This window comes from Papaver somniferum, chromosome 3, assembly GCF_003573695.1.
Source record: "Papaver somniferum cultivar HN1 chromosome 3, ASM357369v1, whole genome shotgun sequence".
In the NCBI taxonomy this organism is placed as follows: Eukaryota; Viridiplantae; Streptophyta; class Magnoliopsida; order Ranunculales; family Papaveraceae; genus Papaver; species Papaver somniferum.
This window is the reverse complement of record NC_039360.1, coordinates 66,119,694-66,145,020: the sequence shown is the minus strand read 5'-3', so window position 1 is coordinate 66,145,020 and position 25,327 is coordinate 66,119,694. Positions and strand designations below refer to the sequence as shown.

The following is a 25,327-nucleotide window of genomic DNA, read 5'->3' as shown; positions in this document are numbered from 1 at the left end:
TTGACACTCTCACAAGAATATTCTATGCTAACATCCATGATGTTGATCTTGAGAACATGGAATTCAAAACCATGATAAATAGAGAAAGGTTTCTTGTTAGTAGAGAGTTTATTTCAAGGATTATCAAAATTCCTTTGGGTAATTTTCGCCTTCCTAGGCCAAGTAATGAAAGACCATCATATGAAACCATCTCGAATGGTCTTTGTGGCAAGAGTGTTGATTGGATTGAAGGAAAATTTCCTACTAATTATCTTAGTCTTTCTTTGATGTCCTTTGGAAAATTTAGTATTTTTAATCTTTGTCCCTCCACAATTGAGAATTCTCGGTGGAGTCGTGAGTTTGCGGAGTTGGTCTATTTACTTGAATGGGGTACTCCTAGTCTCGATATTTTTGGATTTATCATTCTTCAAATGGTCTCAATGACATCATCCAACAAGAAGTTAGGCTTTCCTTGCTTAATTGAGAAAATTTGTCATGCACATTCCTTTGCTCCCATTGGCAACTCCCTTGGAACTCGGAAACTTGTTCGTCCTTGTACTTTCAAACGTATGAAGGAGAATGCTTGAAAAAGATAACGATGTGATTCCCTTGACGGTTCTTGGGATCCTACCACCTTGGGTATTCTTAATCAAATTATCAAGAGTGTGTGTAAGATCAATTCCAAGGTAAAATGCGTGCAAGAACAATTACGTGTGATTGCTACTAAGTTTCCCGAAATCAAGGAAGACATGGATTTTGTTCAAGCCTCTTGGATGGTTTCCGATGATGAAGATGATGAGTAAATTCTTTATATCTTGTTAATTATTTTGTATAGGAAACTTCTTATGAGAATTTATTCTTGTGTTTTAAGAAGGATAACTAGGGTTTGGAATAGCAATTATTATGAGTACGCATAGCTATTGCCAACGATTCTCATCTTGCAATGTTTTTAGATTTATTTATTTAAATTCTAAAGTTTATTTGGAAGATGATTTTGCAATATTAATTTTTATGGTTTCATATATTGCAACTTGTTATGGTATATGCGTGTTTGCGTCTGTGAACTATGATTGTCCCATATATGTCAAAAGTTAAACCTATTATGTCATTATACAAATATTGATGAATATAGGATGAACTTTTGATTGCAAAGATTAAGTCTATTATATGTATTTATTCAAATATTGATGAAGAATATAATGAATCTTTGAATATTCTGCAGTATTGGTCTTCCCTGATCCACTTCTATGTGAAAGTACTATGTGTCTTCCTAAGTTCTCTTATGTTGAGCATTTCCGATTAAATTAATCATGGGTTCTCTTGTGGTTAGTTTAATTGAGTTTTCTGGATACAAATTCATGTTTCATGTGATTTGTTAATGTCCAAAGAAATCCTTCTTTTCTTGTGAAATCAAGGTCGCTCTTGTTGTTCTTTCGGGAATGACATTTTATGGGGGAAAGTTCTTAATTGCCAAATCTTTGTGGGGAGTATGGCTGTGGAATATTGTAGGAGTTTTCTTGTATTCGACTATGTGAAATCATCGAAACAAAGTTGATATGTTCTCTTTTAGTCATGAAGTATCTCTATGAGAATTTCATTATGATCCCACTAGTTTTCGTACCTTTGCCAATTTATATTGACAAAAAGGGGGAGAATTAATGTGTAGTTCACACTACAAATACATATGGTTTACGGATCATTATGTAAGGGGGAGCGGTTTTCATGTGAGATGAAGTATTGACTAGGGGGAGTGATACATATCACCATAGTATTGTTGTCAAAGTTGTGATACAATTGGACTTTGATGTTGTGTAATAATACTATGACATTGTATAACAATGATTGAGAGCTATTGTTTTCTCATTGTTATAGCTACGGATCTTCAACAACTATGATTCTGTGTTGAACACATTCAGAATCACTAGAGTAATTGGAAGTGACGAAGATTTCCAATAATGTTGAAGAACCAAGTAAATCAAACATTTGGATGAGAAGCTAAAATGTTTATTTATTTTGTAATCCATATGTATTGATAGTTTTGTCACTAAAATTGACAAAGGTAGAGATTGTTAGAGCACTGCTCGGTCGAACTCGCAAGCGTTGCTATCTCAAGCTTGTTTTCAAGTTTAGTTTCCAAAACTATAATACTTGATTTCTAGTCTACTTATAGTTAAGTCTCGGATTAGGATAGAAAGTGTAGTTGAGCATTAGACTTCACGGCGCTCATCGATTGAAGACGAAGAACTACTAAGGGGAGCTTGTGGAACTTCATCAACAAAAGGTATGTGGAGACTTGAACTCATCTATCACTCAAAACTATATCTACTCTATCTCTTATTTGGGACAAAAGTCGTCTAGCTATATAGACTTCAATTATACACATTTGATATTTCGAGCTGAGTTTAACTCACTTATACATATTTCTCGAAATATGTGTTGGTAAGCTTTTGCTTTAATCAAATTCATATTATATTCATGACAAAAGTCAAAATATGATCATGTGAAAATATCCTTGTAACATCTTACATGATTTGTGTGAGACAGTCATTTGAAGCAGACTCAGAATGTTTCGTATTGATCATTCGATCACTTGAAAATTGCTTTGAAGATAATAGTTTGTGTGAGACAACTATTGTCTTCTTCTAAGAATGTTTCGATGATTGAAATGGAAGTTAGAACACTTAACCATAAATGGATTATAAACACAGTATGCGTACGTGCATATGTGTTGATCCAAGACCGGAATGTAGCATGCATACCCGTATGCGTACTGGCGAGGTCAGGTAAATTCTGAGAGCTAGAGTATGCGTACATGTACGCGTAGTGGCGAAGTCAGTTGAAGTCCGGGTACTATAGTATGCATACCTGTACGCGTACTGGATTCAACTGAATCTTGGAATTGTACGATAATAAGCGTACCCGTTTGCATACTGGCGAACACAGTCCAAGTCTGGATACTTAGGTATGCGTACCCGTTTGCATACTTGAGTAGGTTATGTTCTAAAATCGGTCTGTCCATGAACTAATACATTTATATAATAAGGAATGCAATCTTTTGCAAACTGTGTCTATAATGTTCATGAATTGATTCGAGTGAACCAAAATCGATTTTGCTTCAATTGTGTCTTGTATAATTCTATGAGAATATAAACAATTGAAAAACTCTAGAACTAGTTTCATTTGAGTCATTTGAACTAGTTATGGTTAATATGAATAAGGTTGATATGAAAGTGTTCATATGGCTAACTTCGGTTAACTATTGTTGAGCCAACAAAGGTGTACACGTTTAGGTGCGGTTACTCGTATCTAAATGAAGTCACTTTTCATTTGCGTGTAACAAGCAAAGTTCGATCTAACGGTTGAAAGATATTAGCTTGAGTCTAATCAGTTTTTTCATCTAACGGCAAATATTGAATGCTTTGTTTTAAAGGTAACATTGATTGCAAACCCTGATTTGAAGACTATATAAAGGGGAACTCTAGCAACTGGTAAACCTAATCCCCACACCTCTTGTGTGATACTAGTTGCGACTAGAGTCGATTCTCCTTTAACCTTAGGTTTTTTCAAAACCCAGTAGGTTAACGACCTGAAGACTTCATTGGGATTGTGAAGCCAGACCCAACTATTTTCTCTTTAGTTGCGTGTTCCGACCTTGATGTTTTCTATCGTGATTGAGTACTATCTTATCTAAGATTTGCTCGTGATTTAATCTCCGATAGGCAAGATAAAAAGTAGTCACAAACATCTTCGTCTCATCGTTTGTGATTCCACAATATCTTTTTTCGCTACCATACGATTAAGATTATTGTGAGGTGATTCATATTTCTAGGTTGTTCTTCGGGAATATAAGTCCGGTATATATCAATTGGTTCATGTTCACCTTAATTTATCAAAAGACGGAACAAAACGCATAGGTATATCTGTGGGAGATAGATTTATCTATTCAATAGAATTTTCCATGTGAGACATATTGGTTTATCAAGTCTTCGACTTTGGGTCGTAGCAACTCTTAGTTGTGGGTGAGATCAGCTAAGGGAATCAAGTGTGCAGAATCCGGCGTGGTTCTAGAGACGTAAGGAACGCGACTGTACCTTGATTAGTGTGAGATTGGTTAGGGCTCAACTACATTCTAGTCTGAAGTTAACAATCCGATTTTGTTTCAATTGTTTCTTATGTACTTCTATGAGAATATAAACAATTGAACAACTCTATGAGTAACACAATTAGATTCATTTTATTATCATTTGATCTAGAAGTGTTAGATGAATGTGGTTAATACAAAAGTGTTCATATGGCTAACTTTGGTTAACTATTGTTGAGCCAACTAAATATACACGTTTAGGTACAGTTACCCATATGAAGGTATATTTCATTTGTGTATAACAAGCTAAGACTATCTAACGGTGGAGAGATATTGTTTTAGTTTTAAGCAAACTTAGCTTAAATCTTAAATCAGGATTTCATCTAACGGTGAATATTGATTTCTTTGTTTCAAAGCTATCAAACCATGATTTGAAGACTATATAAGGTATAACTCTAGCAAATGGAAATCCTAATTCCCACACCTCATGTGTGATAATAGTTGTGTACTAGAGTCGATTCTCCTTTAACCTAGGATTTTCCTAAAACCATTATAGGTTAACGACTTAAAGACTTCACTGGGATTCTGAAGCCAAACCCAACTAGTTTCTCTGTAGTTGCGTGTTCTGATCTTACTTTGTTCTATCGTTTTGATTACTATCTTCTCTAAGATTTGCTCGAGATTCAATATCCGATAGGTAAGATAAAAATTAGTCACAAACAACTTCGTCTCATCGTTTGTGATTCCATAATATCTTGTTCCGCTTCTATACAGTTAAGATCATTGTGAGGTGATTGATATTACTAGGCTGCTCTTAGTGAATATAAGTCCGGTGTATCAATTGATTCATGTTCACCTTGATTTATCAAATACGAAACAAAAACTCGTAGGTACTTCTGTAGGAGACAGATTTATCTATTCAATAGACTTTTCTGTGTGAGACTGATTTTTTTATCAAGTCTTCGACTTTGGTTTGTAGCAACTCTTAGTTGTGGATGAGATCAGCTAAGGGAATCAAGTGCGTAGAGTCCTGCTGGGATTCAGAGGCGTAAGGAACGCGACTGTACCTTAATCAGTGTGAGATTAGTTAGGGCTCAACTACATTCCAGTCCGAAGTTAACTTGTAGTAGGCTAGAGTATGTAGCGGCTTAAAACAGTGTGGTGTTCAAATCTGGACTGGGTCCCGTTTTTTTTTGTTTTTTTTTTTTTTTTTGCATTTTCGGTTTCCTCGTTAACAAAATTTCAGGTGTCTGTGTTATTTCTTTTCCGCATTATATTTGTTTATATAATTGAAATATCACAGGTTGTGCGTAGTTCAATCAATTAGATAATCCAACCTTTAGTTGTTGATATAAATTGATTGATACTTGAACATTGGTCTTTGGTACCGTTCAAGTTGTTTCTCATATTAATCAGACTCGCGGGTTTCTATCTGTTTGATTTGCTGATTCCACTGAGAAACAGAGATATAACTCTTGGATGTATTTTCCTTGATTGACTATGTCTGTCTAGTTGATTCTCTTGGAAATATATTGAAGTTAGTCCATACAGATTGCCTAAAAGAAATATTGGGTGTGGTTGTTAGACCCCCGCTTTTTCATATTTATCAATATGCACAAATTATATAGTCTATTATCCAAAAAGGGTTGAAAACGTCAAAAAAAAATGGTACAATAAGTCCGAGTTATTGCGGTAAAATTCATGAGACCTTCTAATCTGATACCAGAACCTCACAACTGAGATCGTGACGCGTTGTTTTTTCGATTGTTTGATAGAAGAAAACAAGTTGAAGATTTTATTGCTTTAATTTGGATTATAAGCCGATATCGACTTAAGGTTGAAACCATTGTTTTAATTGAATAAGCGATCTCGAGCAGAATAACGACAATGGAAAGGAAAGCATTTAGAATGCGACTATCAATACCGCATCCTTAAGGGCCTCCTCAAATACCGTATGAAATTCAAATAACCCGTATGTCAATTTTCTTTTAATTATGTAATAATTTGATTTTGTAGTGGGTAACGATTATAAAATAAAACTAATGAGATCACCAAAGATACCGCTAAGTTCGGATCTTAATTTAAATTATGGGACAACCAAACCTGATAACTACTCATGATATTTTCAATATATGTCAGGCTCCGCTTATATGTTAAACCTATTGTCAGGCGAACCTGACAATTTTGGTCATTGTTTCCATAATTTCTCAGGTACGCTTAAGTTGATGCATTATTTTCCAGCGGAATATTTCTCCGAAAGTCTCGAATCTGTTTTTCATCTAGGTTTGGCTGTTCAATATTTCTACTCTATCTCCCATGTTGAGACATAAGTCGTATTACGATATAGTTTTCTATTATACACATTTGAGATTTCAATCTGAGTCTATCTCGCTTATATATTTCTTGGAATATATGTTGGCAAGCTTTCGCTTCGGCCGAATTCATCTTACATTCGTGACGAAAGTCCGAATAAGATCATATGAAAATTGCGGAGTTACATCTTACATGGTTTGTGTGATACAATCATTTGGTGTTGTCTTGGAATGTTTCATTATGATAATTTCAATAACTTGAAAATCGCTTTGACGAAAAATAGTTTGTGAACAACAACTATATAACGTCCTCTAAGAAAGTTTCAATGATTGAAATAAAGAGTTTAAAATCATGTAACCATGTTTGGATATAAATATAGCGTGTTAATCACATTAGCGTACAAGTCCAAAACCGGGAACCTGAAGTATGCGTACCCGTACGCGTACTGGTGGTTACTGATGTCTGGGCAAGTATGCGTACCCGTATGCATGCCAGCGGAAAGTTCACTTCCGTGAAAATCTGCTGGAGTTTGGAATGTGTTGAAGTATGCACACCCATACGCGTACCGACATAACCAAACTCAAGTTCGGCTACTCAAGTATGCGTACCCGTTTGCGTACTTGAATGGGTTACTTTCTAAAATCAGTTGTGTATATGAACTTAAACATTTATATAATAAGGAATGCAATCTTTGCAAACCGTGGCTATAATGTTCATAAATTGATTCAAGTGAATCAAACCGATTTTGTTTGGATTGTGTTCTTGTATACTTCTATGAGAATATAGCAATGGAACGACTCTTTAACTAGTTTCATTTGAGTCATTTGAACTAGTTATGGATAAGATGAATATGGTTGATATGAGAGTTATCATATGGCTAACTTCGGTTGACCATTGTTGAGCCAACATGGGTGCACACGTTTGGGTACGGTTACATAAACCTAAATGAGGGTACGTTTCATTTGTATGTAACAAGATAAGTTCGATCTAACGGTTGAATCAGGTTTTTCATATAACGGTGAATATTGAATGCTTTGTTACCAAGGTAACTTAGATTGCAAACCCTGATTTGAAAACTATATAAAGGAGAACTCTAGCAACTGGGAAACCTAATCCCCATACATCTGTGTGTTACTAGTTGCATAAGCTAGAGCCGATTCTCCTTTAACCTTAGGATTTCCTAAACCTTGTAGGTTAACGACTTGAAAGACTTCATTGGGATTGTGAAGCCAGACCCAACTATTTCTCTTGTAGTTGCGTGTTCTGATCTTTCCCGATTCTATCGTTCGAGTACTATCTTCTCTAAGATTTGCTCGAGATTAATTTCTCCGATAGGAAAGATAAAACGTGATCACAAACATCTTCGTCTCATCGTTTGTGATTCCACAATATCTAGTTTCGCCATCATCTGATTTAGATTATTGTGAGGTGATTGATAATACTGGGCTGTTCTTCAGGAATATAAGACCAGTTTATCAATTGGTTCCTGTTCACCTTGATTTATCAAAATACAGAACAAAAACTCTTGGGTATTTCTGTGGGAGACAGATTTATTCACTCCTATAGACTTTTCTGTGTGAGACAGATTTGTTTATCAAGTCTTCGACTTTCGGTCGTAGCAACTCTTAGTTGTGGGTGAGATTAGCTAAGGGAATCAAGTACGTAGTATCCTGCTGGGATCAAAGACGTAAGGAGCACAACTGTACCTTGAATCAGTGTGAGATTGATTAGGGTTCAACTACAGTCAAGTCCGAAATTCATTGGTAGTATGCTAGTGTATGTAGCGACTTAATACAGTGTGGTGTTCAAACTGGACTAGGTCCCGGGGTTTTTCTGCATTTGCGATTTTCTTGTTAACAAAATTCTGGTGTCTGTGTTATTTCTTTTCCGCATTATATTTTGTTATATAATTGAAATATCACAGGTTGTTCGTTGTATCGATCAATTAGGAAATCCAACCTTTGGTTGTTGATTGAGATTAATTGATCCTTGAACATTGGTCTTCGATACCGTTCAAGTTTACTCCTCTTATATTCAATCAGGCTCGCAAATTTCTATTTGTTGATTGCGGATCGAATTAAGAGTTAGAGATATAATACTCTTCTATATACTTTTCTCTAGATTGAGTCTGACTGTCTAGTTGATTCTCTAGAAAGTATATTAGGGTAAGTCCCCTCAGATTGCCAAACGAATTTTTGGTGTGGTTGTTAGACCCCCGCATTTTCAGGAAGTAAGTTCGTGAACTTGTTTCATGAATCGAAAGGGAAATCAATAGTATATATGTGTATTATTAGCATAAGATTCTTCATCAATGTATTCATTTCCTGGATTTGGCTTGTAAAAACCATCATTTTGAGCTTGAGGTTGAGGTTGAGTTTGAATTAAATCATTCTCATAATCCAAAAAGTCAGCCAAATCTGGATCATTGTTGTAGTTGATGTGTATTATATTCTGTTTACGAGATGGAGATTCTCCTTCATCATTTGAATCACACATTTTGAATCACAAAAATCTAAAAAATCGATTTTTTCTTTCACTTCTTCTTCTTCTCAAAAACCCAAACTCTCTCACAAAAATCTGGTTTCTCCACTAGTTTAACACAAATAATTTAACTTTAATCAATCATTAACATTACTAATTAATCATTATCATTAACATGTAATTATAATCATCAATACTATTTAAAAAAGGGCATAATTGTTGTTATTAAAAAAGATGAATAAGAGGTGACGCGTTTTACAACCTAGTGATCCTATTTCGGCACCAATAAGTATGCCTCAAAAAAATTCTATATGCCAAAACACGTTTCCTGAAAATAGCATTTTCTTGAAATAGAAATTTTTTCTTTGTCGGCGTTTGCCAAAAATACTTAGCACTTGTGATTAATTTTTGAAAAAGATATTCTCTTGAAATAGAATTTTTTTTTTTGAAATATATGCCTCAAATTTACGTATGCCCCAAAACACGTTTCTTGAAATAGAAATTTTTGAAAAAGATATTTTCTTGAAATAATTTGTTTTTCTTTATCGACGTCTGCCCAAAATACTCAACACTTGTGACTTATTCGTGATGATCACATAATCCATTTCCATATTCACACATTTACGTGTTTCGTCGTTGTTGTTATTACTATTTTGGTAGACGACGAGATCAACAAGCAAGTCATTCGAGTCTCGACTGTTGTCCTGTCCTTGTTGGGTTTACTTGTAAGGTTCCTGTCCTTTTATCCAATCAAGAATCTTTCGTGGAAATGTCAATTCTAGATTATTCAACATCATCGTCTCTTTTGATCGATGGTTTCATACACCCAGTTGATTGAGTGTCTCTCTTAATTTTTTTCCTCGACGAGTCTACTCTACTCCCGTTTCTTGGTGTAGTAGTACTATAGTAGTTTTGTTACCGAAAGTCGAAGGTGGAAACAAGTAGAGATATGAAGTTAGTGTTGAGCAAATCTTTCTCTGCTATCCTGCTTCTGGTATTTATTGCATTAGAAGAGTTCAGTTATAAAGCTCAAATTCTACCAGAAGATGAAGGTACGTTATAATAAATGATCTTCTTTTGATGGTTGATATAATTCAAAGACTATAATCATATTATCTTTTCTTAACCATCATACTGAAAGCCAAGTTGAAGTACTTCATATCTTCAACTTCATCTCTATTTTTTATTTTGATTTTTCTTGATGAAATTAATTTTCTGCAAGAAAATATACAATCAAGCACAGTATCCAATCAATGATAGATTTTACACAATGCAGCTGTGCAAGAGTTAAAAAAGTAAGATAGTATTTTAAAACATTTTTTTTTTCATAATTGATGGTCAAAACAACAGTGCCAGTGCGATGCAAGTTTTGGATTGAAAATTATGGCCGCCTTAAGACGTCCACTGAAAACAAGACAACATTTTTAAGTCTCATTAATTTAATAGACTGGTACAAAACCATTTCTAACCCAATTCAATTTTTTATTCTCTACTTGTTAATTAGTACTAGTAGTTTATTTGAGTAAACTTAAATTCTAAAACTTGACCTGCTTTTACGAAAATAATCTCCACGAAAAAGATGCTCTGACTAGGGTCTTGGAGATTTACTGCCGCCCGCCACATTCTCTAACTTATCCCCATTACACCATTTTGTGACCCTTGCTTTTGAGTGGTTCTAGTAAAGATGCAGCAAGATATTTGGACCACTGACTTGTGAGACAATGATTTATTAGGATCTGTCTAAAATAAATATTTATATTTCCTGAGATCAGTAATTATTATGGCTATTAGGCAGCTCCCATGGAGCCAAAAAAACATCCACATCTTTGTGATGATCCATATTTTATGGACTAAAAAAATGTTACTATAATTGATTTTCACATCCATATGTAGAGCTGGCAAACGGGCGGGCCGGGGCTGGCTTGTGACCAACCCGCGGGTTACGGATTAATACAAGCCTAAGCTTGCGGGTTGAAATTCTTCACGGGTGGTCATTTCTCCAACCCGCGCCCATCCCGGGTAAAGCTTGCGGGTTCACGGGAGCTCACGGGTTAGCTGGTTTATGTTGAGTCAACTCGCCAGAAATCGATTTCTGGCTATTTCCGGCCACATTCAGGCCACATTCAAAAACTCAAAATTGCAAAACTAAACTAATTTTGCATTTAAAGGATTAAAAGAACACAAATTACAAATACTAGTCATTAGTAGTTTAAATACTTTAGTTACAGTACTTCATCAGTTCATGTCATGAATCATGATGATATTTTCCACGTGAAACTGGTGCAGGACAGGCAGGTGCACAACCAACAGTTGGATCCTCATTCACATAATCTAGCATCTCAACATCATCATCCTCACCATCACTACTCATAACATCATTATAATGGTCTTGTTCTTGTACACTTGACATACTGGACACATCAGAGAGAGTAACCTAAAAACAATAGCACAAAATTAGAGCTAAACACATGAGAGAGAGTCATATCATTGTTTGTACTTTATGACTTTGTGTCGAACAATAAAGATATTAACAACCACTTACTTGCATTGCAATTTGCATCCCATTCAATTGACAGTCACAGACTCATAGTAACATTATCAGTTTATCACAATTCACAGTTTTACACACAAATGGAGAGCATAATACCATACACATTATTATCTTGAATAAGATGATATCCAGCTTTAACAACCAAAACCCAGTCATGGACTTGGAATGTTGGATACTCAACAAAGAAACATCAAGCAAGGAAGTTCACATAATAAACCCCCACTTTGTTCTTTCAAGGTAGGAGGTAGCACACTAGCACTAGTCAGTAGTCACCACTCACTACTCACTAGGTCTTGCCAAACATAGCATACAAAATTACAAATATACAAATACAATCATTGGAGAATGGAGAATTGAGATGAATGAAAATGTAAAGAAAGAACCAACTGTAATTGTGTCTGTAACACACTGTATCCATGCTCTAATTAAAATAAAATATGCACAATCACATATTCACATACATAAGCAAATTCCTAATTAAAACCACATAGTCTGAGCCTTTGAGGCTTTGAGCTAATAAAAACATCCATCCAAGATTCCTAATAAAACATATGCACAATCACATATTCACAATCACATACATAAGCAAATCCCTAATAAAACCATAGAAAATATTAAATTCAAACCAATCTTTAATCAAGATGTTATACCTGAAGATCTTTGAGAAATTACTGCACCTGGAGGCTGGAGGTCTTCCACACAATATTAAAAAGAAGGGAACTTCAATTGAAACCTTAACAGAGAAATTGAAGAAAGGAGTTACTGGACAATCTATCAAGAAATTAACCTCTAACAATTCAAATAAAATCAAAGTGATGGAGAAATTCAAATTACCTGAAGATTAATTTGCACCTGAAGGACTTCTACATTCAAAAAAAATAAAAAAAATAAATTCAAACCCTAACATCCAAAAAATTGAAAACAAAACAAAAAGAAATTAACTTTCGAAAACCATAACATTACCTGATAAGTGATGAGAATTGAAATCAAAAATAGGGTTTTGAAGATACGAAGAGAAATAGGGTATGAGAAAAGGGGTTTCCCTCTTTCACTTTCAGACTTTCTCCACACCCACAGTCCCGCTTGCTTACACAGAGAATACTCAAGAGTCAAATGACTCAAATCCTTCAAGATCGAAGTAGTAGCAGACGGAGAAGACGAAAGAACTTTCAACTTTGTCTGTGAACTTTGCCGCTGGGAAGTACTGCGGACGGAGAAGAAAAGAGAAGAAAAGACGAAGTAGGTTTTTTTTTGTTTTTATACCATGGCTGCATGGCAGATGAGCGAGACACGTATAGTGACACCCGGTATTATGAATGAAGTGCGGGTTAACGGGTTAACCCGTGATTGTACGGTCCGGGCCGGGTTAACCCGTTTTTTAACGGGTCACCATTTCTCCAACCCTAACCCGGCTTGTTTAGAAACCAGCCGGTCCGGGTTCGGGTTTTCACGGTCCGGGCACGGGTTAACCCGCGGGTTTCAACTTGTTTGCCAGCTCTATCCATATGTCTATAAGTCTAGAGGGGCCTCCTCAAATGTTTTATTTTTTCAGAAATGATTAACGCACCGAGAATTTACACCGCAGGTGACCGTGTGAGAGGGGATGGTAAGGTCCACTTCTGCCCTTCCCTATCCCGATGCCATCTGGGACCGTTCATTGCCCTCATGGTGCATTTCACGGTGATGCTTCGGTCAACGTATCTGGCCGGCGTAAAAACTATGTCCTATTTTCGGGAGTTAACTTGTTCTCCTAACCCATCTGGTACTTGCTACTGGAAACGGGTTTTGGTCTTTGGCTTCGGTCAACGTATCAAAGCTGTTATTTTTTTTTGGTTTTTCTTCTGGACGTACAGTATTTTAATGTATTAAAAACAAGAAAAAAAAATGTGGGTCCTAGTTAGTGAATATTTATCTAGATCTCCATAGTAGAATAAATCCCCATAAACCTTGATTATCTCTATTTATATGGGTTCTCGTGGATGATTTAACATCCATACCGTAGGAGTTGTCCTCATAGGGGTATGGAATTCTATAGGGGTTATTAATCTTTTAAATTTCATGCAATGCGATAGTTTATTTTGAAAATTTGTTTATTTCGCCGAAGGTAAGTAACTAGGAATATGTCATTATGTATACTTCAGATCAGACTGTCAGAGTCTAAAATGGATACTCCATGTCGCATTTAGCTTTTTTGTTAGGATACATGCATCAAACTCAAAACCAATTGGCAATGAGTGGAGAGGCCCTAAGAGATTATAAACCGAAGGATCTTATACAACCAAACAATGTGAGACTAATAATTTCAACACGCCCCCTCACGTGTAGTCTCGTAGGGTCTAACACGTAGACAATTAAATCAGGTGATGCTGGAGTAAATGCACGGTCAAATGAAACTCGTCGCAAATAGCCTGCTCTTATATCATGTTAGAATACAGTCATCCAACTCAAAACCAGTTGGCAATGAGTGGAGAGGGTCTAAGAAATTATAAACCGAAGGATCTTATACAACCCAACAATGTGGGACTAATAATCCCAACATCTTTGAGCCCTAAAGTGGAGAAAATGTCAATCAGTTCTGGAGGCAGGAGTACGATGGAGCCTGCCCTTCCAGAATCCATTGGACGTCAAAAACCCAAATTTACATTTTTACATTACTGTCCACGCCGGGTACTTTAGCACGTTGACTAATACGAAATATTTGTGTACCATTCAGTTGAAGCACTTAAGCAAATATCAACCAAGTTACAGATTCCATATTGGAAGAACATCGACCAAACTTCTTGCAATAGAAGTGAAGATCTTAATTGGACTACAAGTGCCTATACTCTAAGTAAAGTTGTGTGTGACTGTTCTTACGACTCCTCCACCATCTGCCATATCACCAATATGTAATGTACCTCTTCTCATTTACCTGTTGCAAATCAGAAAGCAAGGCCGTTGTCCTCTACATTTTTGCATTTTAGGGGTTGAGTCATTGAGATATAGAACTAACTGTGGAGAAGATGTTTTGTTTGGATATGCAGTCAGCTGAAACGCCTCTACTTAAGTGGAGAATTACCTGATGAATTTGCAAATCTTCCCTATCTGCAAGAACTGTATGTGTTGTCTCATTCACTTTCCATCTCTTACCTGTTTGATAATATGCCCAAATGATTTCACTTAATCATTTTTTTAAACAGAGATTTTAGTGGCAATTTTCTCAATGGGTCTATTCCTAAGGCTTGGAAAACTCTTCCACTGGTCATTTTGTAAGTCGTTTCACTACATTTTTGAATGCTTTCCTAAATTCATATATGAAAATACAAGTGGTGGAGTCATACTATTTTCTTGTGAATTGCAGGTCTCTCTTGGCAAACAATTTTAAGGGAACAATTCCAAATGAAATTGCAGACATTGTTACTCTAGAACATTTGTAAGATGTGCCAAATTCTTCTTTTGGTTCATTATGAAATTCAAGGTTTCCGATGATTCATTTTTACTTGTACAATTGTCCGTTGCAGGGTATTGACAGATAATCAACTTGAAGGACCCATTCCTCCAGAGCTTGGCAAGCTTACCAGATTGAAGACATTGTAAGATGGTTTTCTATTCTCATTTGCCTGATATTCTTTGAGTTTATCTATTCACTTTATTTGTTTAGTTGCGTGATCCAAATGCTACATTTATAGAACTTGCGTCATGGTTGTATCAAGTAAATGATAGTCCATGATAAGAGCAAGTAAATGATAGTCCATGACAAGGGCGTTAGCGGTTTGTGTAATGTTAGGGACCCCACAAGTTGGACACACAATGCTGTCGTAACTGTAACTGATATGGTAGCTTAAATGTAAAGTACGCTCAAGATGTGGTGTTAAATCTCCTACTCTTTCACCTATAACATCACTTATGATACCACTGTGTCCAAGTTCTGGATCATCTAGCACTTTTAGAGTTGCATTGATAATTCAATAATGATCGGAAGTGATATAGTAAAAAGGAAGTATGCTTTAAAACTTAACGTACAAAAGCAATATGTTGTGAACGCCAATTTCGTATTACCATACCAATACTGATTCATTATTGTTACTAGTGCCGAAATTTTCATTAGAGCATTGAAGGATAATTATTTTGAGTTGTGTTCTTACTCATGCAGAGCTCTTTCTGGGAACAATTTCACAGGAACTTTACCTGCAACATTTGCTACTCTGAAGAACATTACAGATTTGTATGTGATGCTCATTTTTTTGTTTTCAAACCTTACCTCTGATATTATATCTAGCCAGATGGTTTTTGGCATCTATATCTGTCATCAATTGTTTGAAATAAGCATTCTCTGGTTTTGCTACTATTTGCAGTAGGATAGCTGGGACTAGTTTCTCTGGAGAAATACCTGATTTCATTGGCAATTGGACGCAACTTGTTCGGCTGTGAGTATCGTGCTCAAAATTCCCTCTTCTGAAATTTCTTGAAATTCTAATTCGATTGAACTTTCTGATTAAAGATGTTTGGAACCTTTTCAGAGATATGCGAGGCACATCAATGGAGGGGCCCATCCCTTCCTCCATATTCCACTTGAAGAACTTAACAACACTGTTAGACCACCTTTCAAGTTTACTGAAACGCTTCTACGTTTTGCATCCAAAATTCCAAATATAAGTGTTTTTCATGTATTTGGTTATGAAATGGAAACAAGTTAGAGACGAACCATCATATGTTTGACATATTTTGTTTCAGGAGAGTGTCCGACTTAAAGGGACCAAACATGCCCTTCCCTGATTTGCGGGATATGAGCAGCATGCAGCAACTGTGAGTTGAGCCATGGTTATGGTTCCTGCATTGTGTAATTCTACATGTATGCCTGTGATTTTATTCACCAATGAAAACTTTGTTTCACTTATGTACAACAGGGAGCTAAGAAATTGCTTGATTAATGGTTCAATTGCATCAAACATTGCAGAGAGCATGCCTGGACTAATGCGACTGTAAGTTTCTTATAATGAATAACTGTGCATTAGAGTCCCTCCAGAAAGTTGGTTCCTCTTTGTTGATAATATACATGATTTCGTTTACTTCTCTGTGTGTATTGCCAAATGATCAACTTTAGCACACACCTTACAAGCATCCCCCTTTGTGATTCCTGTACAACTAAAAAGAGTAGCTGCCGAAACTTTCAATGCCGCTGCTTTCAATGTGCTGTCAGGTTGCTGTTATATTTCCACGTAATGGATGATCAGATTGTGTGCGTGTGTGCGTGTGTGTGATATATATGGACGCATAATCTGCATGAATACACTCACGTGTCTTGCAGCTTAATAAATTCCCTAAACCTCTCTCTCTCTCTCTCTCTCTCTCTCTCTCTCTCTCTCTCCATGCGCAACCCTGAGCATATCTTTCATACTCTCAGTGTTTTATCTTTTGCTTCCGTGTATATTCACGTATAATAGCCTAACCCCTATGGGTCCTTAAGCTCTAGCCCTCCTCCATTTTGACATTGTGTTCAGCCTTCCTGCTAGACGGCATGAAATACTTTGATAAGTGAGTCAGTATTAGAGGGTGCACCCCTTTGCCTAAATATCTCCAATTTCTGGAAGGAATCATGTTACAACACCTGGGAAACAGGTGCCCTAAATGAAAGCAACCTCAAGGACACTGCTGGTATATTCAGTTTTCTTTGTAATTACTTTTTATTGTAACCTTTTAATTGCAGAGACTTGAGCTTCAATAGACTGACTGGTGACATTCAAAGCCTCCAAGAAATATCATCCCTTCAAAACATGTAAGCAAATCAGCTATTCAGAATTGTAACGCAAAAACTTGTTACGAATTCTTGTATGTACGCTCGAAATTCTGGTTATTTTGCTTCCCCCTATTTTATGGGTTTTATTATCATTATTTACCATGTCAATGACATACTTCTGGATATAGGTACCTCACCAACAACTCATTGACTGGACAGATACCAGCATGGATAGCAAACGCCAAACGGAACTTGTATGGCTTACACATTTACTTATTTTCCATCCCATCAAACCCTTAAGTTTCAATTCATGAGCATGGCTATTGTTATTTCGGTCTTGCAGTGACCTATCATACAACAATTTTACTGGGCCATCTCAATCGGGTTGCCAGGATTCAAATTTGTAAGTTTCATTTAACTAGTAAATTTGTCTTTTCTTTATCAGATGATTTTAATCTTATATCAATCTCACTTTATGTGACTGCTGAACAGGAATAAAATCTCGAGCTATTCATCTGAAGAAGACCAGTAAGTTCCTTGCAACTTGGTTGCGCCTTTCTGCACATAATAATCTTAAACATTGTGAGCTAAATAATAATCTTATGCAGAGTTAGCTGGTGTTTGAAGAAGGATCTACCCTGCTTCACAGATTCCAAATGTAACCATCTGCAACTTTCCGGTGAAATCAATCATAGTGTTTTATACTCGTAATAAGTCTTATAGTTCAATCACAACTGTTTTTTTTTACATAACCATGTATGAAGATTTGATGACCATGACATTTGCAGATTATTCCTTTTTCATTAATTGTGGTGGCTCGGAGATGACTGTCGGAGGAGAGAAGTATGATGCTGATTTATCACCAATGGGACCATCATCATTCTTCTCGTACAATGATAGATGGGCTTGTAGTACTACAGGAGATTTTGTTGGATCTCGCGGTGCGAGCTATATTGCTCAAGTGAGTCCAAACATGTCAGTGACAGACTTATACTCATCAGCTCGTATTTCTCCTCTCTCACTCAAGTACTACGGCATTTGCTTACGTCCGGGAAATTATAAAGTGAAGCTTCACTTTGCGGAAATAATGTTCCCAATTGACCAAATGGCTGACAGTATTGGTACTCGGGTATTTGATGTATCAATCCAAGTGAGTGACTAGATAACTGTGGTAGTCAGTGTTTGTCAAAAGTAACACATCATATACTTTTATCTGATTTACTCGCAGTAAATTACTTTTACATATCAATTCTTCTCCTTTACTTTGAATGATCTCTAATTGGTTTCGTTTTTAACTAAGTTCTTTCCGACATTTTTTTGATGCCTTGTAGGGTAAAAAAGTATTGGAGGGTTTTAATATTGAAGAAGCAGCAAAAGGTGTTGGGAAGAGTATTATTAAAGAATATGATGTTGATGTTACAAACAGCACTCTTGAGATTCACTTATACTGGGCGGGGAAAGGAACTACTTTCATTCCCCTCGAAGTTGCATATGGACCTCTTATTTCAGCTATTGCAGTCACACCAAGTCAGTTGATACGCACAAATTAAGTTCCTTGATTATATCTCCTATTTTCTTCTTCATATTTATATGATAATATAATCTTCTTCCATTTTGTTAGACTTTGATCCGAACACGGGTCGCATGTCTGTTGGAGTAATTGCTGGCATTGTAGCTGCTTCATGTGTTTTAATCTTATTGATTCTGGCAATCCTTTGGAAGAAAGGCTGCCTTGGAAAAAAGGATCCTGAGGATAAAGGTTGGTAAAATGAAATAAATAATTCTTTCGATTTTGTACATTGGGTTTGCCTGCTGAGACCCTACTTGAACAGAATAAAGAAGCATTGAGCTCGAAAGATAACACACGTTGGCACGCCAATGAAACTCTTTCCAAATTCTGGCACATTGATATTGTGTTCGTTTATGCAATTTATATCCAATGTTGGACTAAAATTGTATATCTAAGATAACCGTGATTCATACACAGTAGATATTCCATCGGTAACAATAGTCACGTAGTATATTCATTCTTAAAAGATAACCCATCTTACAACAGGATTAGGTTGGAATTTTAAAAGTATTAAAATATGTTTGAGTGAATCTTGGAATGAGTTGCTCAATAGTTTCCAATCTCCTCATGGGTTTTCTATGAATTAACATCTTAAGTTTTTGTCACTTTGGCATGTTCTTGCATTCATTACTTTACAGGTTTAAATATTTGTTGCTCATTTCCCTTTTGACAGAACTTAAGGAGCTATTGCAGACGAGTTACTTTACTCTGAGAGAAATTAAAACAGCAACCAGTAATTTTGATTTTGCAAATAAAATAGGTGAAGGTGGGTTTGGTCCAGTTTACAAGGTAATTTTGAGCTTCTTGTTGATATTTTGTTTTCTGCTGTTGGTCAAATTTTCGAGCCACTTCCATCAGGTGTGACTTTCTTGATGCAACTATATACTCCTAAAATTGATCTCTATTTTGTTACATCAGGGCCTGCGTCCAGATGGTTCAGTAATTGCTGTCAAGCAACTCTCTGCCAAGTCAATGCAAGGCAATCGTGAATTTGTGAACGAAATTAACATGATTTCTGCTATACAACACCGTAATCTCGTGAAGCTTTTTGGCTGTTGTGTTGAAGGAAACCAGCTTCTGGTAATTTACGAATATATGGAAAATAATAGCCTTGCCCGTGCTCTATTTGGTAAACACCACCTCGCCTCAATATTTAGCTTATTACAAGATTCCATTTATCAGTAATATCACTTAGACATCCATTTACTCGAGTCGATTTTCTTAGCCTTCCAAAACTAATCAGAGATGTCATGGTTTTAGGTCGTGCAGATCAACGACTGAACTTGAACTGGCCAACAAGGCTTAGGATTTGTTTGGACATAGCTAAAGGTTTAGCTTATCTTCATGAAGAATCAAGGCTGAAAATTGTGCACAGAGACATAAAGGCAACTAATGTTCTTCTTGATAAAGATTTTACTGCGAGGATATCTGATTTTGGTTTGGCTAAACTTGAGGAGGAGGAGAAAACCCACATCAGCACACGTATAGCAGGAACTGTGTAAGTGAATTTGATTTCTTCCCACCTTCATTATTCAGCATGTGAAGTAAAGAATCAACAAGGATAGGAGTTTCATGTACATATTAATAGATTTGGTACATTATCAGTAGATTTGGTACATTATCAATTTCAGAAGTGTAATATGATGCAATATTTTTCTTCTATTTGAGTTCATTTTATCATTCCCAAGGGTATGCAAGACTCATTCATCACCTTCGTTCTTTCAAAACTAGTTAGTTGTGCATACGATTACATTCAGTATATACTTCTTAGCTGATGTTCCATGTAAATAACAGGCGAGGATTCTCTTTTTGGCCTATGATATTAACGGAGTTTCTTTGTTATGACTTTTAGAGGTTATATGGCACCAGAATATGCAATGAGGGGTCGCTTGACTTACAAAGCAGACGTTTACAGCTTTGGAGTTGTTGCATTAGAGATCGTCAGTGGAAAGAGCAACACAAGTTACATCCCAAAGGATGAGTTCATCAGCTGTCTTCTTGACTGGGTAAAGTAACCCTTAAATATATTTGCACTCACCAATACAAAGTATTGGTATATTTTCCCCCACAGCTTAGTTCTTTTGAAGGAAATGAAATTCAACTCCAAATGGTTCTTTTTTGCACTTCTTTTTCAATTTTGTATTGGGTTTTAAGTTTCAAAAGGCGTCCTTGAACCTTTACGGGCTCCTTGAGTGCAGTGCATGTGATTGACTCAGGGCTTGCATGTGTCCCTTGGTGAAAATATGCTTATTCTGAGGAAGGTGAAATATACTACTTCATGTGTACTGGAGCTAACAAAGGCACTAGTGAACAGATTCAGATTACTGATACGAATTGTATAAATGTGCATATATTAAACATATAGTTCATTTTAATGGAGAAGTGGCTTATGAAAACTAACTCTCTTCTTGGTATAACTGCAGGCTTATGTACTAAAAGAGGATGGAAGACTCCTAGACCTCGTTGACCCCATTCTGAATTCAGACTATTCAAAAGAAGAAGTTTTGAGAATGTTAAACATAGCCTTGTTATGCACAAACCCATCTCCTAGTCTTAGACCATTGATGTCTACTGTTGTGAGCATGCTTGAAGGTCGAACTCCAGCCCAAGAATCACTATTGAACACTCCAGTTCAAGGATCACATCTTATACGTGGTGGTTCGAGGGTTGATGATACGAGGTCAAGGACATCTGAGAGAATCTCGTATGACAACCAAACACCGATATCAACCTTTTCTCAAGAGAGTGCTTTATTAGAGAGTAAATCATCAATGGAGGATCCATCGCAGTTTGATTCCACAGTGTCTTACTACAGTGAAGATGAAGAAGATGATATAAGAAGAAGAAGAAGAATAGCAAATTAGTTGACACTCTTCAGTTTTCAAGTGGCTGAATTGTATCACACTAAATAGCCCAACACACTGCAAAGAGAACAGGCCAAATCTTCCTTCCCCTTTTTCTTGCTCTTCTATAGTTCCAAGCTCTTGAGTCTTGAGATAAAGATTCAGATAGTCCTGGATTTTCTTGTATAGCTGCAGTGTAGCATTATGTGGTTTACAGATTCTTATTGCTCTTCTCAGTCGTACTTAGTCTGTAGCATATGCCGTAAGTACTTGACATATACAAAACTCTACCATCATTTTCATTCTAGTCTCTCTTAAAAGTTAAATCCTATTCCCAACAAGTCTTCTCCTGCAGTAGTGTAGTAGTTGTTGTTATTGGAAGTTCGAAACACAGATATGAAGTTACTATATCTTCATGTCATCTCAAACATAAAATTCTCTGTTATAATTCTTGTGTTGTTAATTGTGTTGAATTGCTTGGAGGAATTCAGTTCTGAAGCTCAAGTTATTCCAGAAGATGAAGGTCAGTTGGCCCTGCTTAGTTTCTTGCTTTCATGCTTATGTGAATTTTTTTGTTGTATTCATTTATCATTTAAATCACTAAAGAATCTTTCTGAACCTTACTGATGCTGTATAGCCTATATTAGTGCTATATTCCTTCCGAGCAAGTAAGTACTTGTTTTTGTTCTGAGTTCGTAATACCGTTAGGCAGAAATTTTCAAGCAGTCAGAATCTTCCATGGTACGTGAAAGAATTGCTTTTGCATCACATGTTATAAACACTTATAGCTTTGCCAGTTAGTTGGATACGAAGTTTCTTATGAGCACCGAATGAATCAAATCATGATATAGTCTTATGAGCATCGAATCAAAACCATTTCTCACCCGATTCAATTTTTATTCTGACAAAGTTTTTTTTGTTGTTTATTCGTGTAAACCTAGCTTGTTAAAAAAAAATTATCTTCTTAATCAAAGGACCGACACTAACATTTACTCTTTTTCCAAATTGCTTAAATTTTGAATAACTTTGACGAACACAATATTAAAAATTTTCTTATGATGCTGAACAGGATCTTAAGCGTCCTCTAAGATTTTTTTTTTTTGTAAATTTCCTGCCGCTTGCTGCCCATTTTCAGCTTTTACGCCATCAGTTTTTTTTTAAAATCCGATGTGATATTACTCCTGTATGTGATCGGAGGTACCATTACTGTGCTTGAGTTGCAATAATACCTCGTTTAAAATTTATACCCACCCTAAAAATTAAAGGGGGAGTCCAAAAAGCGGTGGAAATACCATTATGCCTTTTCTACTTAATAACCTATTTACCCTAAACATAAGGCCTCCAGTTCATTTCCAAAAAAAATAAATCATAAACTCCACTCCTCCCCTCCCTCTCCCACCCGACTCTGTTCATCTCTTCTCCCCATTGATAACCCAATTTTTTTTCATCGTCGCAATCGTTGGGAAGTAAGTGAACTAAAACCCACTTCCGCTTTGATATTTTCTTGTTACTTTGAGGATTTCATCGTGAAATTGAGTTTCAGATACGAATAATTAAGATACAGTATATGGGTAGTTACTCTGTATTGTCTTAAACATTAACGATTTTTCATATGCATGTATACAATTTTTTAAGCTTGGATGCGAAACAGAAAACAACAATCTACTTCCACAGATTGGTTAATTCTGGTTATGACAGTCTCTTGGACAATTTGAAACGAGCGTTGCGAGGTTAATTTTCAAAACAAGAAAGCTGACCCAAATGCAGTAGCAAGGAGAGCTATTAGCTTTGCAGCTTACATCAGTAAACTGAATCTGCAGGACCAGCTTCAACATAATAGTTCTATAAACCATGAAACTGATAACTTAGTGTGGAAACCACATGCATCTCCATATTACGTTATTAACTGTGATGCCTCTTATGAAAACAACAATGGACTAACTGGTACCGCTCTTATTCTGCGTGATTTTACAGGAACTTGGAGGGGTTGTTCAGTAAAGTTCTATGCAAGAGTAAGGGACTCAGAGCATGCAAAATGCCTTGCGTTTTTGGATGTTGTGACTTGGTGCAAAGAGCTGCAACATTTTCATATAGTTCTGGAGACTGACTTACAAGGAATTGCCAACTATATCAATCATGCAGATCCAGTTATAGCATGGGAAAATGAAGGCCTTCTTCTTGATGCTTTAGAGATTCTAAAAACTATTCCATTTTGTTATGTCATTTTGTTCCTAGGATATGTAATAAACCTGCTGACAAACTTGCAAAGTTCAGTAGGAAGAATCGAGTCACTAGAGTCTGGTCTGATGAACCTCCTAGAGTCATTGCGAATCTGTTGATTCAAGACAGTGTATCAGTTTCTCTTTAAATCAAAGTTCTTTTTTGCAGCAAAAAAAAATATTATGACGATCCTAAGTGCAAAAAAAACATACTCACTGTCCAAATTATTGATAGGGTCATCACATACTAAACACGCAGTCATCATTGCTTAGCTTAGGGTCGTCGCCTTGTTGCTTAGAGTCGTCATATAGTTTGTGAGGGTCTTTCGTATATTAACGATTATGATGACGACCCTTGTTCTGAAAGCATGAAAAACTTAAATCATTTGTTCCTTTTTTTGTGTTTGTTACCATTGTAGGCTAAAGAAAGACAAGAAACGCATCCCAACTCCTCCTTCCACGGCACGACAAATACTTAGTTGCCGGTCCATTCCTATAAGTACAACCTTTATGGTTAAGTGTTTAAGTGCGTCGTTCTTATCTATTGTAGTCCATTTCCTTCGATTGCAACGCTATGCAAGATGTATGCCTTTTACGATTCAATGAAATGATTCTATGAAAACAAAAATTATAAAAATGTGTTTGGTAGGGTCGTCATTGAGTATCACTACACATATGACGACTCTAAGGTATATTTTAAATGGTTGGTTAGGGTCGTTCTTGAATAGGAATACATAAATGACGACTCTAAGAGTTATATTTACAGAAAGTTTGGGGTTATAGAGTCGTTTGGGTATAAACAAACCAAACTAACGACTCCAACTGACCTAGTTTTCCGGAGTCGTCATTGTTTATCACACCACCATGACGATTTTTCATAACCTGGTAAAGTTGCAGGTTTGAGTCGTCATTGGTGGTTTTAATAAAATGACGACTCCGTAGAGTCGTTTGGTTATATAGCCCCGACAATAACGACTCTGATACTGAGTTGTTCCATAGTGGTGATGATTCGAACACTTGGAGCAACAAACAGACAAATCAAAGGGTATACGATGTTTACCTGATTGTTTTGAGTTTGGGGTTCCTCATTTTGAGGGTTGGTTCCTTCATTTTTACCAATGGGAATTTGCACCAATATTCATGGCTTCCTCTATTAACATCGCTTCATCAAACATCCAATTCATAGGATTAGTTGAGACAATTTCAACTTCAACACAATCATGTTTGTTTTTTGAAGCTTCATCAACATCATTTCCTCCACTAGAATCACTCATTTCAATTAACCCTAACTTTTCCCCAAAAAACTCAACTTCTCCTCCCCAAAAACACAATTTTCTTTTATCATAAATTTTACCCAAAAATATGATTTTAATGTAACTAAACTAATTAACAAATTAATTTATCTAATTAACTTAATTAACACTAATGATTTATTTAGGGGTAATTTAGCCATTTCAAAAAAATTGGGATAAAGGATAACCCTAGGTAGTAATTCGGCGAATAATTCGCAGCCCGTCAAGTCCGACTCCTATACGGGCGATTTGATCAGGTTCTCGCGGAAGTCCGACTCCTAT

At 36.2% G+C, this 25,327-nt stretch overlaps 1 protein-coding gene and 1 long non-coding RNA gene across 5 annotated transcripts; one reads left to right on the top strand and one right to left on the bottom strand.

Moving 5' to 3' along the window:
* The first annotated feature begins 9,492 nt into the window (after positions 1-9,492).
* LOC113356364 (probable LRR receptor-like serine/threonine-protein kinase At1g53440) lies at positions 9,493-23,822 on the top strand. 3 transcript variants are annotated; one of them, XR_003362951.1, is made up of 25 exons: positions 12,693-13,167; positions 14,119-14,293; positions 14,429-14,500; positions 14,585-14,653; positions 14,746-14,817; positions 14,906-14,977; positions 15,538-15,609; positions 15,740-15,811; positions 15,905-15,976; positions 16,119-16,190; positions 16,292-16,366; positions 17,092-17,160; positions 17,310-17,375; positions 17,465-17,524; positions 17,614-17,649; positions 17,730-17,779; positions 17,910-18,271; positions 18,453-18,648; positions 18,743-18,880; positions 19,365-19,480; positions 19,610-19,820; positions 19,952-20,189; positions 20,544-20,697; positions 21,115-22,057; positions 23,509-23,822. XR_003362951.1 is itself a non-coding variant. In XM_026599480.1 (24 exons), exons 1-24 carry the CDS (start codon positions 9,804-9,806, stop codon positions 21,553-21,555), a joined length of 3,063 nt encoding a protein of 1,020 aa, XP_026455265.1. In that variant the 5' UTR covers positions 9,493-9,803; the 3' UTR covers positions 21,556-22,177. The 3 variants fall into 3 exon arrangements, 2 of the variants coding, with proteins under 2 accessions (XP_026455265.1, XP_026455264.1); XM_026599480.1 differs by lacking the exons at positions 12,693-13,167; positions 23,509-23,822 and adding an exon at positions 9,493-9,906 and having other exon boundaries at positions 21,115-22,177; XM_026599479.1 differs by lacking the exon at positions 23,509-23,822 and having other exon boundaries at positions 21,115-22,182.
* On the bottom strand, positions 11,060-12,435 carry LOC113356366. Of its 2 annotated transcripts, XR_003362952.1 has the most exons (4): positions 12,369-12,435; positions 12,240-12,265; positions 12,056-12,138; positions 11,060-11,288 (listed from the first exon to the last, which is right to left on the bottom strand). It is a non-coding gene; the product is annotated as an uncharacterized LOC113356366 (long non-coding RNA). The 2 variants fall into 2 exon arrangements; XR_003362953.1 differs by lacking the exon at positions 11,060-11,288 and having other exon boundaries at positions 11,851-12,138; positions 12,240-12,268; positions 12,369-12,433.
* Positions 23,823-25,327: the final 1,505 nt, after the last annotated feature.